Source organism: Ambystoma mexicanum, chromosome 1q, assembly GCF_040938575.1.
Source record: "Ambystoma mexicanum isolate Mex_15411 chromosome 1q, UKY_AmexF1_1, whole genome shotgun sequence".
Classification (NCBI taxonomy): domain Eukaryota; kingdom Metazoa; phylum Chordata; class Amphibia; order Caudata; family Ambystomatidae; genus Ambystoma; species Ambystoma mexicanum.
Window position 1 is genome coordinate 637,357,248 of NC_090922.1, and position 14,683 is coordinate 637,371,930.

Sequence of the window (14,683 nt, forward strand, 5' to 3'; positions counted from 1 at the left end):
GTGACCCTCGAAAGGTAAGGGTCATCAGCATTCTGTATGGCCTGTGAGGCAGCTTGAGGAAGACGCTGTCCCACAGAGGTGGTCCTTGTGGTGACAGGATCGGAAACAGAGGATGAAGTAGAGGAAATCAACCTGCTACGTTCTTCGCAAGGTACAACCCTGCGAAAAGCCCCAGAGTGAAATGACCTCAGTTGTCATTTCATAGTAGTGGTCCCAAAGCTGTACTTACCGTGCTTCCCACGACTGAGTATCATTTTGCACTCATTGCAGGTAACACGGTTCGCACGAGCCCTAGGACCATTCCCATGAATGGTAAATAACCGCCACACCCAAGACTCACGCCTAGTGCGGGTAGTAGGGATTTCCTCTACCTCATTCTCATCATCCTCTTCTTCCTCCTCTGCATCCTCACTCCTGTTCCCCTCTTCAAGCTCTTGGGGAGGTGGTGGTGGTGGAGGGGGTGGGGGTGGTGCTGAAGCAGGTGCAGCACCAGGAGGCAGTAGTTCAGCCATGGATGCAATCTCGATGATGGTGTAATCTGCAGGTGGCAGCAAAAATCGCTGTGTTCTGAAGAATAGCCAGAAACACAATGAGAATAAGCTCTAGGGCATGGTCTTTTATAGGGGTGCTTGTGCGTGGTCCGCGGACATGCGCGCTGTCCACGGACAGATGGAACACAAATAAAAGTTCAAAAAGTTTCAAAAGGCATGTAGAAACTCAGGATTACTATGTGGGACTTGTGCCATGGTGAGATTTTATTGAAAAATATTATGGATTTATTGAAAATGTACTTTTAAATTGTTCAGGGACACGAACAGTGTCCGCATTCAGAACACGCGATCAGCGTGGGCGCGGTCATATGATCCGTTCGTGAACAAGTCCGCGAACGAAGCGCATGTCCGCAGGACTCCAAATGCATGGAGATTGGTTAGCGCATGCGCGTTGATGTTCTACGGACACTCTTCGGGTACTGAAGTAATTAAAAATGCGTCACACATGAAACGAACATTTCAGGACACTGCGTGTGTTCTTAGAACAGTTTAAACTTGCTAGCGAACAGTAAGGACAGATATAGTGTTCTTCAGGACACGTCCAATTTCGTTTATGTACGAACATTTCAGGACACCAATTGTGTTCTTAGAACAGTTTCAACTTGCTAGCGAACAGTACGGACAGGTATAGTGTTGTTTAAGACACCTCCATTTTCATTTAATTACGAACAATTCAGGACACCGCGTGTGTTCTTAGAACAGTTTGAACTTGCTAGCGAACACTACGAACAGGTATAGTGTTCTTCAGGACACCTCCATTTTCATTTACGTACGAACATTTCAGGACACCAATTGGGTTCTTAGAACAGTTTAAACTTGATAGCGAACACTACAGACAGATATAGTGTTCTTTAGAACACTTTCATTTTAGTTTCTTTACGAACATTTCAGGACACCACGTGTGTTCTTAGAACAGTTTGAACTTGCTAGCGAACAGTACGAACAGGTATAGTGTTCTTCAGGACACCTCAATTTTCGTTTATTTACAAACAATGACATTTGTGATGTTATCTTTAATGTCCTGGGTGTTAGGCTTAGCAGTGCACGGTGGTGGCGCGAGTTATGGTTGCTTAGCTTACCATAACTGGCGAATTTCAAGGGTTTTTCGGTTTTACTTGGAACCATAACGTCCCTTTAACAAAGTTTTTTCACTGAATATATATATATTTACACATATATATATGTATATATATATATATATATATACATATATATATATATATATATATATATATATATATATATATATATATATATATATATATATATATATATATGTACACACTTAATTTGAAAACAAAACACCTTACCTCCATGCACCCTTCTTCATACATGCCTGCTCAGCCACATCAGGACCGGATGGCCCTCCCTCCTCTCCAGCACCTAGACACAATCGCTGACAGGAGAGGAGGTCTCTCCTGTCAGTCAGCATGTTCATGTTGCTGGTCTCTGCATCGTGAAAATGACAGGAGAGGCCTTCTCCCCTGTCATTCAGTGTGTCTGAGCTGCCATCACAGTAATGAGAAGCAGCGGAGCTCACTTCTGAGCCCTGCCATTTCTCCTTATTTCTCAGTTTGTTGCGGAGCCAAATGATGGGAGCAGAGCGGGGGGATATAGAGGGGAGGGGCGGAAGTGGCCAGGCACTCTTGAGCATAGTTTTACTTCTTTTTGTTAACGTTTTCACCTCTGGCTAAATCTGGATAAATTATGTGTGTGCAGAGTCCCAAAGCACTAAATATAATCATTCAAACCCCTGGTTGTAACACCATCAGGTGAATTAACATTTCTTTGTAAAGGGGGTGATAGTTGTTTGGAAAAGAGTTATTTCCCAATCATTTTTTGACAGACTTTATACTATGAAGAAACAGTGTTTACCACTAGCCTGATTCAGTTCTTGCTGAGGCGTGTTTTGCGCTTTCCAGCACCTTTTCAGTTAAACATGATTTCTACCACGCTTCTGCCAGACTACAGCCTCTAAGTGCAGGACATGTATGGAAGCCATGTGTGAGATAACCACGCGCCCATGCAAGTTATATGCAGAGACGCTCTCCTTATGGCAGTCGAAAGGGGCTCAGTCCCCACATTGGGTGGTGGAGAGTCAGTGTCCATTTTATGATATTATATGGCGCACGGCTGAAGCTCTAAACCTGCTGCCCGGATATGGTTCACAAGGACATATTATTCTATTCAATTGAAGCTGTAAAGCTTTCTGTGTCACTGGAGTGCACACAGTGGGACATATTCTCAAACATGTTTTGCCTACATGATGAAATGCACTAGTGCATCTCATCACTTGCGCCAAGAAAAGGTGCACCTAAATGCACAAAGGGCCTCTGAATGTGCGTGTTAGGGAGAATTCTCATAAATGTGCTAATTCCTTTCACCTTACTGGCCCCCAGCAACTTTGTTGGATTTTGAGGACTTGATTTTTTTACCTGGAAAGAGTGTGAGCCTTTTTTTCCCACTCTTTCATGTATTTTGATGTGTGTTTCACACTTGTGTTCTTTGATTATGGAGTTTTAGATAGCTCCATAGGCATCATCTTTTCATGTGTGTTACACAGCACCCTCAGTGCAGTGACACAGGGATGTCTTTTAGACTTCCCAAAGGTTTACATACCTTCTCTGGGATCAACTACTGTTTCCCAGAGACTGTAAAGTGAAATTGACTTTACTAGTTTTTCCAAATTCCTAGACCCAGCAAACACCATTTTACAATGGAGTGCTGGAGGGGTTATATAGTATCCCCTGTGTCTAAACACTCATTTAGCAGTCAAACGTTACCCTTTACTATTGAAATGTCTGGTGGCAGTGGTTTTACAACAAACTACCATGATTTTTCCCGACCGCGAACACCGGTAGCTAATTATCACAGGAGCTATGTTTTTCAAGATGGCACCTTAAACCCCTTTGTTTACACGGGTCCAGGTCTTTTTTTTTCGCCATTTCTTTTTGGAAAGGTCCTTCTAGCGTTTGACTTTGCGTGCCAAACCAGGTTTGGTCCCTTTGTTCGTGTGGCTTTGGCGGCTTCAGGACTGAAGTCCGCCCTTGGCGTCTGAGTGTCTGGGGTGGGCAGGAAGTGAGGGAGGTGCCCGAAACTCCCTGTGCTTAGTCTCCTAGGAGATCCAAATGCACTCTGGCATGATGGCAAGGACAGCCACTCTGCTGGGTGAGTGACAGCTAGACTGGAATGAAAGGGAGAGAACTGTTGAAAAGGCGAGTCTCTTGGACTGGAAAGCAGAGTAGACCACTGGAACGAAAGAATGGAAGACGAGCTGGAAGAGGATGGCTGCTGCAACTCCTGGACCATTGATTTGCCCGGTGAAGCCCTGATGCAGGTCCGAATTGCCAAACTCCATTCGATAGAGTAGCTCCTTCAAGGACGGCTTCTTCCTTTGAGTTGGTGGGACCAATCAACTCATAAGACACTTGGATACCATTCTCAAGGCTGGTTAGGAATAACCAGGGAGAGGGACACCAGTTTGTGTTCTTGTATCTACAGCTACTGGAACTGAAGTGACTCACTTTTGTTTGCTTTCTTCAATGATCCCGTGCAGTGCAGGAGTCCCCCGACATCCTCCCTCTTGTCCCCACGACTGAGGCTCAGGAACAGCGAGATCTGCAGGAACTGCCAGGAACCACGACTTCAGCAACATTTGTTTCTTCATACAAAGGTACTGTGCCAACCCGATTGATAGAACGCCACTCTCGCAGTGAAAGTTTGTGAAACTTTCCCAACTCGCAGGCCTAAACAGCTTGTGACCCCACAAATGATTATTTTTCGCCTAAACTACTTCTGAGAACTTTTGCAAAGACTTTACCGTTTGATACCCGAACTGCTCTCTCCTATCCAGAACACTAGCCCATTGACTTTGGCCTGGCCTATTGACTTGAATTGAACTCTTCTGGTGAACTGAAACTATTTGCACTGCCTAGAAAGTATATGTAATCTATTCTACTTACTTTTGTCCTTTTTGCTCACTGCTAAGTAACTGAACTGCCATTTGGCTCCTATTTCAGGGGAGCTCATACTGTTTCAAAAGCTTAAAGTTTTGTATTGTAGTGTGTTTGTATGTAATATTAAGTTGCTTCCTTCTAGTGAAATGTTTTCTAAATGATTGTGTACTAAATTACTAAGTGTTTTTACCAAGAAACCTTGAGTATAAGTGTCTACTTGAACCACTGTGATTGAAAGTCCTCTGTGTAACTACTTGTACTGCTCACATTCACTCTTCAGATAAGCCTGGCTGCTCAGCTCGCTTCCAACAAACTGTGTGGTACAGGCTTTTACCAAAGGTTGGTCTTGCTTACACCTGTAATCCTAATTGTGTGTGGTGGTCCGAGAGGGTACTGCATGCAATTCTGCCTAACAGTGTGTATCTTAGGGGCGCACATTCAGAGGCCCTTTTCACTTTCCCACTTGCATTTCTATCTTTCAAACATCGACAAGATCAGGTGTACACATTTCAGGAGAAATAAAATGAACAATTTAGGACTCAATCAAGGGAAAGCACGCCAGCCTCATCACCTTGCAGTTCTGATGTAGACTCAGAAGCGGAGTGTGAGCCAAGTAATGCAACGGATACAAATATGAGTCAGAATCAAACAGGTGCTCCCCAGGCAAAAAAGTTTTCTTTTAAACCAAATAAAGAGATACAAAAAGAGAAATCATGGGGCTACCTTCAAACAAGCAAGATTTCAAATACCCCTTGTTACAAATACCAAAATACAGGGGAGAGGAAGGGGGGATCAGGAGGAATCCTAAATCCACTAAAAGATCCAGAAAGAATGGTAACAAGAGCCAGCACAAGGGGACAGCTGAGAGGACAGAGATAAATAATTTGGTGATTCATCTCTCAAATAAAATCCTCAAAACATCAGAGGAAGCAGTTTTGAATAGTGGGTTATCGAGGGGCGTCATTTCACCAAAATGCCAGGGGTAGCGGAAGTGACATCACATGACCTTTGACCTCTGATGACATCCCAGGAAGTGATGTCATTTGACCTCACACCTCGAAGTGACATCACGAGAAGCGATGGAACACGACCTTTCACCCCATGACAAAACAGGACGGGACATCATATATTATTCCTAAGTACACTACTAGAAATATGGTTGCGATATCACTATAATGTTATATACATTTCGTAGAAGAATGGATCACCATATGTATCATTAATATCAGTGTGTATAGGACCATATTACCAAATTACTGTCAATGCAAGCAGACGTCCATGGCCAAACCACAATGATATGTTACTATATAGCACTTACGCTTAAGTGCTTATACATACAATATCACCCAACCTGTGTTGGTTCTCATTTATTGACCTCAGAAGGGTGAAAGGCTGAGCTGAGGTGTTTGCGGACAGGTTAATTCAGCGACTCACCTCCTGAAGTGTGCCTTAAATAAACCTTTATGAGTCTGGCAATTATTGGATAGAATTCCAGAAAGACAAATTATGTGTTATTCTTATTCTTTCTTATTTAACATCACTGATCAAAGTGATACACTTGTGGAACCCCGTTTTCTTTAGGATGCCTGAACAAGAAAGTTAGCCCCTCCAAAAATAAAGAGCCACATGACACTGGCCACAGCCCAGGAGCGTAGATAAAAAAAGGTTAAACAAATAAATGTTTTAAAAACAAATCTTTTTTTTCTAGGGGTATCAAGGGAGACCACAGGGGTAGCAAGGGAGATCCCAGAGGTCGCAAATGCGACCCCTGGTGATCCCAAAATGATATCCCTGGGGTTATCATTTGCACCATCCATCTCTGGAAACCTGATTGATTTAAAGATAGATTTATTGAAATGTACTCGCAAACATAAATTAAGAAACTATTATGCTAACAGAACTCAGCAAATACCTGAAATAGAGGAATATGTACCCCTGAGCAGCCTGACAACTAGCAATGTGGAGAACACACATCTGTTACTTGCATTTGGGGAAGAGAACAATGGATCCATCTTGGATGCAAGACACAACCTGAATGTAACATCTAAGAACATTGTAATGCAGTAGATGAAACCGAGATCTAAATTAATTCCACCAATGCTCAATGATAACGTAATTGATACTTTTCACAAGGCTGTGGTACAAGACATAAACAAGCTTATTGACAAGAAAGTAAGAAAAAGGAAAAATTAGACAACTTACATGCCTTGGATTGGGACATTGTCATTAAGGAGGCAGACAAGGGGGGCAACATAGTTATTATGAATCAGGACGACTATGTCAAAATGGGCAATATGCATCTACAGATGCCATGATGCTACAGAATGCTGACATCCAACCCAAGCAAAGATATCCAGACCCAACTGAAAGGACACATTGACCGATTATATAGACAGAGTCTTTTAATAGACACAGAGAAAGCTTTTCTCATGGTTTCTGCACCAACTATGCCAACTATGTACTTTCTACCAAATAGGCAAAAGCCATTTGTGGCACTACCCGAGGCCAGACCTGTAATGAGTGGTATAGGCTGGGACACAGAGAGGATTTCGGGATATTTGGATGCTATCATTTGCCCATATGTATCTAAACTACCATCTCACCTTAAAGATACCACACATGTATTACTAACATTCAACAGGCACAAATGGACATCTGATCATTTATTCCTCACATTAGATGTAAAAGCATTATATATCTCGACACAGCATGATTTGGCAATCAAGGCTATTGACTACGCATTCAGAAATGAGTCAGAATCCTTCTACAAGCATGTTCTGATGATGAAGTAGATGTTGTACTTTACTTCTTGTTTTATGAGGAATATTATAAGCAGACGAAAGGAGTTGCCATGGGTGCCAAATATGCCCCTGCACTGGACCATTTATTCATGGGACAATTTGAGGACTTAGTATTCTACAAGGACCCAGGTTATGAAACAAACATCATGCTGTGGAAGCATTATATTGATGTCTTCATGATATGGCAAGTCAGCCAGACTGATTTGGACCGGTTTGTGGTAAGACTCAATGCCAGCAAATTCAGAATTTAATTCACACAACACAGTGGTAGTAGTCAAATTGACTTTCTAAATGTACATATCTATGTGGATGGCACGAAGCTTAAAACCTGTACATATAGGAAGTCAATGGAGGTTAATTTGACATTACATGCTACCAGTTGTCACCAGAAAATGGTCATTAATAATATCCCCATGGGGGAGTTTATCAGAGAACGAGGCAACTGCCAGGATCAGAAAAAGTTTGAGGATGAACCCCGCTTAATTAAAGAGAGATTTCAACAGAGAGGATATCAGCAAGACTGCATCAACAGAGCACAGTACAGAGCACAAGCCATGGATAGATGTGATACCCTGTTGCCAAAGGAAAGAGTTGAACAAAACACATGTTACCAAATTAATTACTAGATATTGCAAAGATAATCATTAGATCTTTCAAATACTGCACAGGCACTGGCACCTGCTAGATCTGGATAGGGATCTTACCCACCATTTGGCACAAATCCCGAAAACAGTCTTTACCAGAGCACTGACATTGAGGAATAGACTGAGCCCATCCTATTTACCTGTTAAACAAGAAAATACTGGGATCAGCTGGCTGCAATCAGCAAGAGTGGGATTTTCCAAGTGTGGATCCTGCACAATGTTCAGGTATGCTCACCCGAATACTGGGGAATTTTCCAGTGGACGCGGGATCAAAATAAAGATCAAGGAGATGATTAACTGTGGGACAGCATTTTTAGTTATGCTATTGTATGTATCTGTGCCAAGAACTATATAGGTAGCACTATAAGGAAACTGAGAACTAGGATACAAGAACATATGGCAAGCATTGGAAGTCAAGACCCCAGATATCCACTCACAAGTCACTGGCAGACCTGGCACCAAATGGAGGACAAGAAGGGACTCAAGTTCATAGGCCTACAGAAAATCACCTTGGGTAAAAGAGGAGGTGACCAGGAGTGTTCTTTGAGACAGATGGAAGAAAAACGCATTTGCAAAATGCGGACCACTGAAATTGGCCTTAACAGTGATCATGAGATGGGGGCCTTCTTGTGATCACAATACGTTCCTATTATACAAGGACTAGTTTTTCCCAGTCCGTTAACAATGTCTGAATAACAACTCGGAATAAGATCTCAACTCAATTAGGAATATTTTTGGCTCTACCTGCTGCCCCCAGTGTTGGAAACAGACGTACATAGACACTACCTTTTTGGCAAACATAATGCACAATCAGGAAAGGTACATATGCATTCAGCAAGGGAACGCTACTCACTTGTAGTAAGCAGTAGAGACAATGATGTATACACCATTAACCAAGGCAAATGTGGCTACTGATCACAGTAAGGAATGCATGAGAATCGAAGGTAATTGCACATTTGGGTCGTGCTCACATAGTATTGCAGAAAAATGTGAAGAATAGTCTCAAATAAATATTCCCTGTCAAAGACTGGCAATACATTATAAATTATATCTGCTAGTAAGGTGCTTTAATGGTTCATGTTTGGGTATGAATATGGGTACTCCATTCGAACTAAGAGGCGTTATGTAAAAACGAGCACATTAAAGAGCCCAGTTACATACTTAATATATCTCAACAGGATTAACCACAGAGGGTACTTAGCACCTAGAAAGAAGTTGATAGCTAAGGGTTACTTTACTTATAAGGTTGTGTTTATGTACATAAAAAGAAAGCGCAAACGTTTGTAAATATTGGAGCAAAGTGTGACGTCACACGATCACTACGCCATGCGTCATGATGTAATACTATAAACAAACCAGGAAACATGGCGCCCACGTTCTTGCTCACGCGGACCGCGGCTGAGCCCTTCGGTAACACGGGGGCTCAAGACATTGGGAAGGAGAGCAAACAGGTACGTTTAATTCATTGTGGGTCAGGGCCTGTAATATTTCGACTGCACATTTGGGATTTTTGGTCATAGGCTTTTCAATGTTGTACCTAGGACAATGTACTAAGGAACAATATATGCAATCGTTTTAGGAAAAAAGAACCTGAATTCCAGGTGAGAACTTAGACATTATAATCACTGTGGCTATTAACGCTATGGTGAGGCACAATAATTCTTCTTCTTGCGGGAACTGCATGCTTTGACACGGATATATGGATGGATACAACTGATAAGGTGGACAAAGCATTGGTTCACTTTTATAACTGGTACATTATATGGTGGGCCTAACTATTACCAAGCTTCTAGTGTAGTGATTATTCATGGTTCGGCGGGGACGCCATATATGTGTGGAAAAAACAAACACAAGATTATAAGTGAAGGGAACGCACTATTGATATAAAACTTTGATGGACTGTAACTTGGTTTAAAAATAAGATAAAAAGATGAATAATGCCTTAACAAACTGACTTAACAGTTCCTTGGAAATGAAACTTGACAATTTCGTTTTTGCCTTTTTCTCCTATTTATTTTTTTTCAATTCATTAATCCCATAGCAATCCCTCCAATGCCAACCCTCTCTGTTCCTCTGTCCATTGTTTGATTACATATTGCGTTAATTTGATTTGTTTTATCATGTTATTCCAAATTGTGTTTCGGTTAATACACACAATGTGTGATGGACTATGAACTAAACAATGACACTAATTGCATGATATTGCATGCTATTGAGCCCAGCTTAGAGAAAGGCGAAGTACTGGGCACTCTGAATGAGGAATGAAACCAATAAACAAGCCAATTGTGAACTAATTATTCGATACATGCAGGTTTAATTTTATTTTGGGATTCATGACCCACGTGATATACCAGGCTATGCACCAACTGGAAGGGCCAATGCTATTATTTTTTAAATGTGTCCTATGCCCTTGTCGTGGACCGCTTATGTTGCCCTTGAAACGCCACTTGTTTATCATTCTGATTCCAGCCGGTGTGAAGAGGGTAAGGGGACTGGAAGGGAGTATCCATGTTTTGTTTATTGCTGCAGGGTTGATTATCCAGCTATGGGTTGTGTGTGAATTGGGGGCAGGGGGATTAGAACGACCTGATATTCTAGATACTTAAATTTCTTTGGTTCGGGAGAAGGTTGAGGGGGGGCAAATTCGTCTGTGCCCTGGGCCACGAAAAGTGCTCGCGATGGCCTTGTTGATAGGTGGGTGAAGAAGCTATCAGATCACTTTCTATTGCTTATATCTTAAAGCTGTTACCTTGAAATGACACAGCAGTGCCACTGTCAAGCTGATTGCAATGTTGCTCTTGATGACAGTTTGCCTTCGGAGTGCCCGACTTGACTTTGAAGGATATCGCATGCAGCCAGACCCTCTTGGACCGTTTCATCATCTTCACCAGTCGAAGAGGCATGCAGTCCGTGCAGAACGCCCTGTGCGTGCTCTCCCAGCAGAGGCTGCAGCTTATAGAAGACGTCTTCTACGCAAACGTTGACTTCTTCAAGCTCTTTCGGCTGGTGAGTATAAATGATCACGTGGGGCCGTGGCGGGTGCAAGATGTGCTAGAGTTTTGATTTTCACATAATTGTCGTAATAGTACATTTCAAGATTGTGGCAATACATGAGTAAGGAAAGTTGTCATGAATGTGTCTGCACGATTTCAGATTACGCGCACACACACGTCCACATGGACGCACAGGGCACACTTCCCAGATAAAAATAGCAGTATAGAATGCAATGGCTCAGTTGACCTATATTCTATCGATGGAAACTCCAGGCAGGAAACCACTGGGAGTGTGGGAGCCTCTGCTGCTGCCATGCCCTGCCACAAATACATACTTCATCAAACAGAGCTGTTATTTCAGACACGTGCTGTTTGACCTCCAGAGTCTGTCTCCCTTACAGTGTCACATTGCAACCAGTAGCTCAAAAACTGCTCTGCCATCTAAAGAAATGCTCCTTCGGTTCTGTTCAGTCCCAAGAGGAAATTGTATATTTATGCGATAGCCAGACAGTGGCCTCATTACGAGTTGGGCTATAATCCCGCACTAAATTTGCCAGAATACCACCCAACTGAATTAGCGTTACCGCCTCTTGGTAAATCCGTCACATGGTCTGGTGGATATGCCGCCAGATTACAGGTGGTGTTGGCGGTGTTAGCCCCCAGTGATTTGGAGTCCTTAGGACTCCATTTGGGATTTCTGAGGAATTAACACCAGCGGAATTACTGCAGTGGTAATTCTGCCGATTTTGCCGATTATTCAGCGGAAAGTGGGAGGATTTACCTCCAGCATGATGCTAAATCCACCACTCCAGAGCCAAACTCTTAGTATGGCGGAGCGGGAAAAGTGCTGGTAATTCCGTCACCGCCACTATTGTTACCCACACCATCATACTCGTAATGAGGCAGAGTCTCTTTTGTCCTCAATGTATCCATGTTTATATTATTGATCATCACCTCACATAACTTGACACTTTCACCGGCTTCCCTTAAAGAAAAACACAAACATCAGTAATATGCGCGAAAGAAATGGCAAAACAGTGTCCAGATATGATGAAAAACCTGCTAAATTATCCAAATTGTTAGAGCAAGGCCTTTGCGGTGTATTTAGATTTTAGATATTCCATAGGAAACCTGATCACCTCTAGATTTGAAGCAAACATGTTCAGCTGGGATCAAGAAATCGTGCAAGTACCGTGAGCAGTTCATAGATTTTTACAAATATTTTAAGAGAGCTCAAAACTGCACCCATTTAATATGGATATAGCCCACCCAGGGCGGGTGCTGCAATAAACACATCTAGGCAGCTTCTCAGGGAATCACCAGCACAGGGGCACCGGCAGGTGCCATTTTAGCAAAAAACATAAAATCTGCCCACATTGTAAGGGAGGCATGAATCCTTGCACTGGTTTTGAGCCCATCCAGTTCTATTTTTAGTTTAGCGCCACCAATTAGCTGAAACTATTGTATTGGAGTACAGAAAGGGAGAAATGGCATAAAGGAATGGCATACAGCTTGTAGGTGTTGTTCGGTTATTTGCCCACCCATTGACGGCCCATGGTGACCATGCAAACCCAGGTCCTGCCCCCTCATGAGAAGTCTCTCAGCTTGCCTTAAACAAGCTTTACCATCAAACCTTGCAATGAAAGCACCTGCCAGTTTATTTCTTCAAAGTATTCTGAGAGTTAATTACTTAAATGGAGTTGTAAATGCACTACTGGTGTAACAAAAAAATCTTAACAGGGTCTGCCTTCAGGCACTTGATTTACAAGCCCTATGCGTGTCCTTCACTGAAGTCCAGTTAAAGATAAGTATGGGCAACGCCAACAGTTTTGGCTTGTGCATAAGTAATAGGAATGTGCCAGGCACTACTATTAGATGCCAGGTACTCGCACCATTTTGCACCTGCTACCATCAATGGCCAGTTAATACCACTACGATAGTGCTTGACGAGTTTCTTTCCCATGCCTACACAAAAGCCCAAACTGTTGGCATTGCCAATGCTTGTTATCCTTTGCCTTCTGGTAGTTGCATTTTTGCCTTCCCACTGGAAATGCAGGACTACAAGTGCCAGAATTGAAAAGAAAAAACAGAACTGGATGGGCTACACCAACCTGACATCGTTCTAGTAGAGAGTTATGTATTAAATTAAGCTTCAGATAACTATCTTGGGGCGCTTGGTCCACAATTTAGGGGGCAGTGATGGCAAATTTCTGTTGTCCATCTCAGCATCGATTGAGTGTGGAATTCTCATCCTATCTTTCCTCTAGGAGCATGGTGGATGTTCTGGCACATAGGCCAAGACACTTTAGGATAGACCATTAACACACTTTGAAGTGAGAAACATGATCTCAAACATTATTCTCTCTGTTTGAACACAATAAGAGTATTAGAACACCCAAATGAGTTATAAAATAGTATTTCACTATAAACACACACACACACACACACACAATAAACCTCCTTCTCATATGCAGCCCTCCTTCCTACAGTCACAGGCAATCTGATGATGCAATCACTTATCTGTACACTGCCAACTCCTCACCATACTGGGTGACTTCAACACCTGGCTCCAGAAAGAGGATAATGAGGCTACACATGACTCTCCTCAAACCTCAGTGTACTACACCTCAAATAATTGGTCAAAGGACCCATCCATGAAGCCGGACAGACCCTGGATATGGTCTTTGGCAAAGAGAACCTCCCCACTGTTTCCTCCTCAGTCCTCTTAAACTTAAGGACCACCTAGCCATCACATTCATCAATGAAGCACCAGCAATTGCAAAGTTCTGCACTGGCATACTTGGCTTCTTGTCCCTTAGGGTCCAGGGTGTGGGTTTCCCAATTTAATTTTGTTGTTGTTGTTCTGCACAGCCACACTTGCATTTTCCTCCCCCTGGGACTAGGGTGTGGGTCTCACAATTGAATTTTGTTGTTCTACACCGCCACACTTGCATTTTCATCCCTTGGGGTTCAGATTGTGGGTTTCACAATTGATTTCTGTTGTTCTGCACTACCATACATGCATTTTCCTCCCTTAGGGTACAGGGTGTGAGTCTCCCAATTGATTTATGCTATTATTCTGCACAGCCATACTTGCATTTTCCACCCTTAGGGTCCAGGGAGTGGGTCTCACAATTTAATTTGTTTTGTTGTTCTTCACAAATATAATTTCAGATGAGAGACATAGGTTGCGAGAGCTTTGGTATACTGCTTATATACACCACAGTTAAATAAGAAAACGAAGTAATAGTTCCAGTAACACTGCACCACTCTTTGGCAAAAATAAAATGCCAATTTGCATTTATTGTGAAAGTGATTTCAGCCTGACACGTGTTTCGAGCTATCCAGCTCTTCTTCCGAGGCTTATATACAAAGAGTCATGATTCCAAATCAAAAGGTAGGCAAATTGAAAACCTGTTATCTGTTATCTATCGGCTGTTATTAGGGACATAGCCACTCCTTACCTATGGCAGTAGGCACTATACAAATGCCATATAACATAACATAACATCTTAACATATAAATATCAACTCAGATAGCATAGAACCAAAAATCCAATTTATAATATCACAAAAGAAACAAGTCACAAAATGGTTTACTCCCAAGCTAAATCACATAAGAAAAAAATACAGTAAGTGCAAGAAAATATGGATAAGAAGAAAACTTCTGATAGCCCTACTGGCCTAACATTGTCGAGTACGATATTTCACTTGCCAGGACTTCCTCTGCTTGGTCAAC

At 42.4% G+C, this 14,683-nt stretch overlaps 1 protein-coding gene across 2 annotated transcripts in view; it reads left to right on the forward strand.

The window, feature by feature from the left end:
* ABCA4 (ATP binding cassette subfamily A member 4) overlaps window positions 1-14,683 on the forward strand; it is a 1,737,150-nt gene that overhangs the window by 607,503 nt on the left and 1,114,964 nt on the right. For both annotated transcript variants that reach the window (XM_069641223.1, XM_069641222.1), the window contains exon 7: window positions 10,761-10,958. In XM_069641223.1, the coding sequence (XP_069497324.1) occupies window positions 10,761-10,958 (198 nt within the window). The remainder of the gene's footprint in view (window positions 1-10,760; window positions 10,959-14,683) is intronic.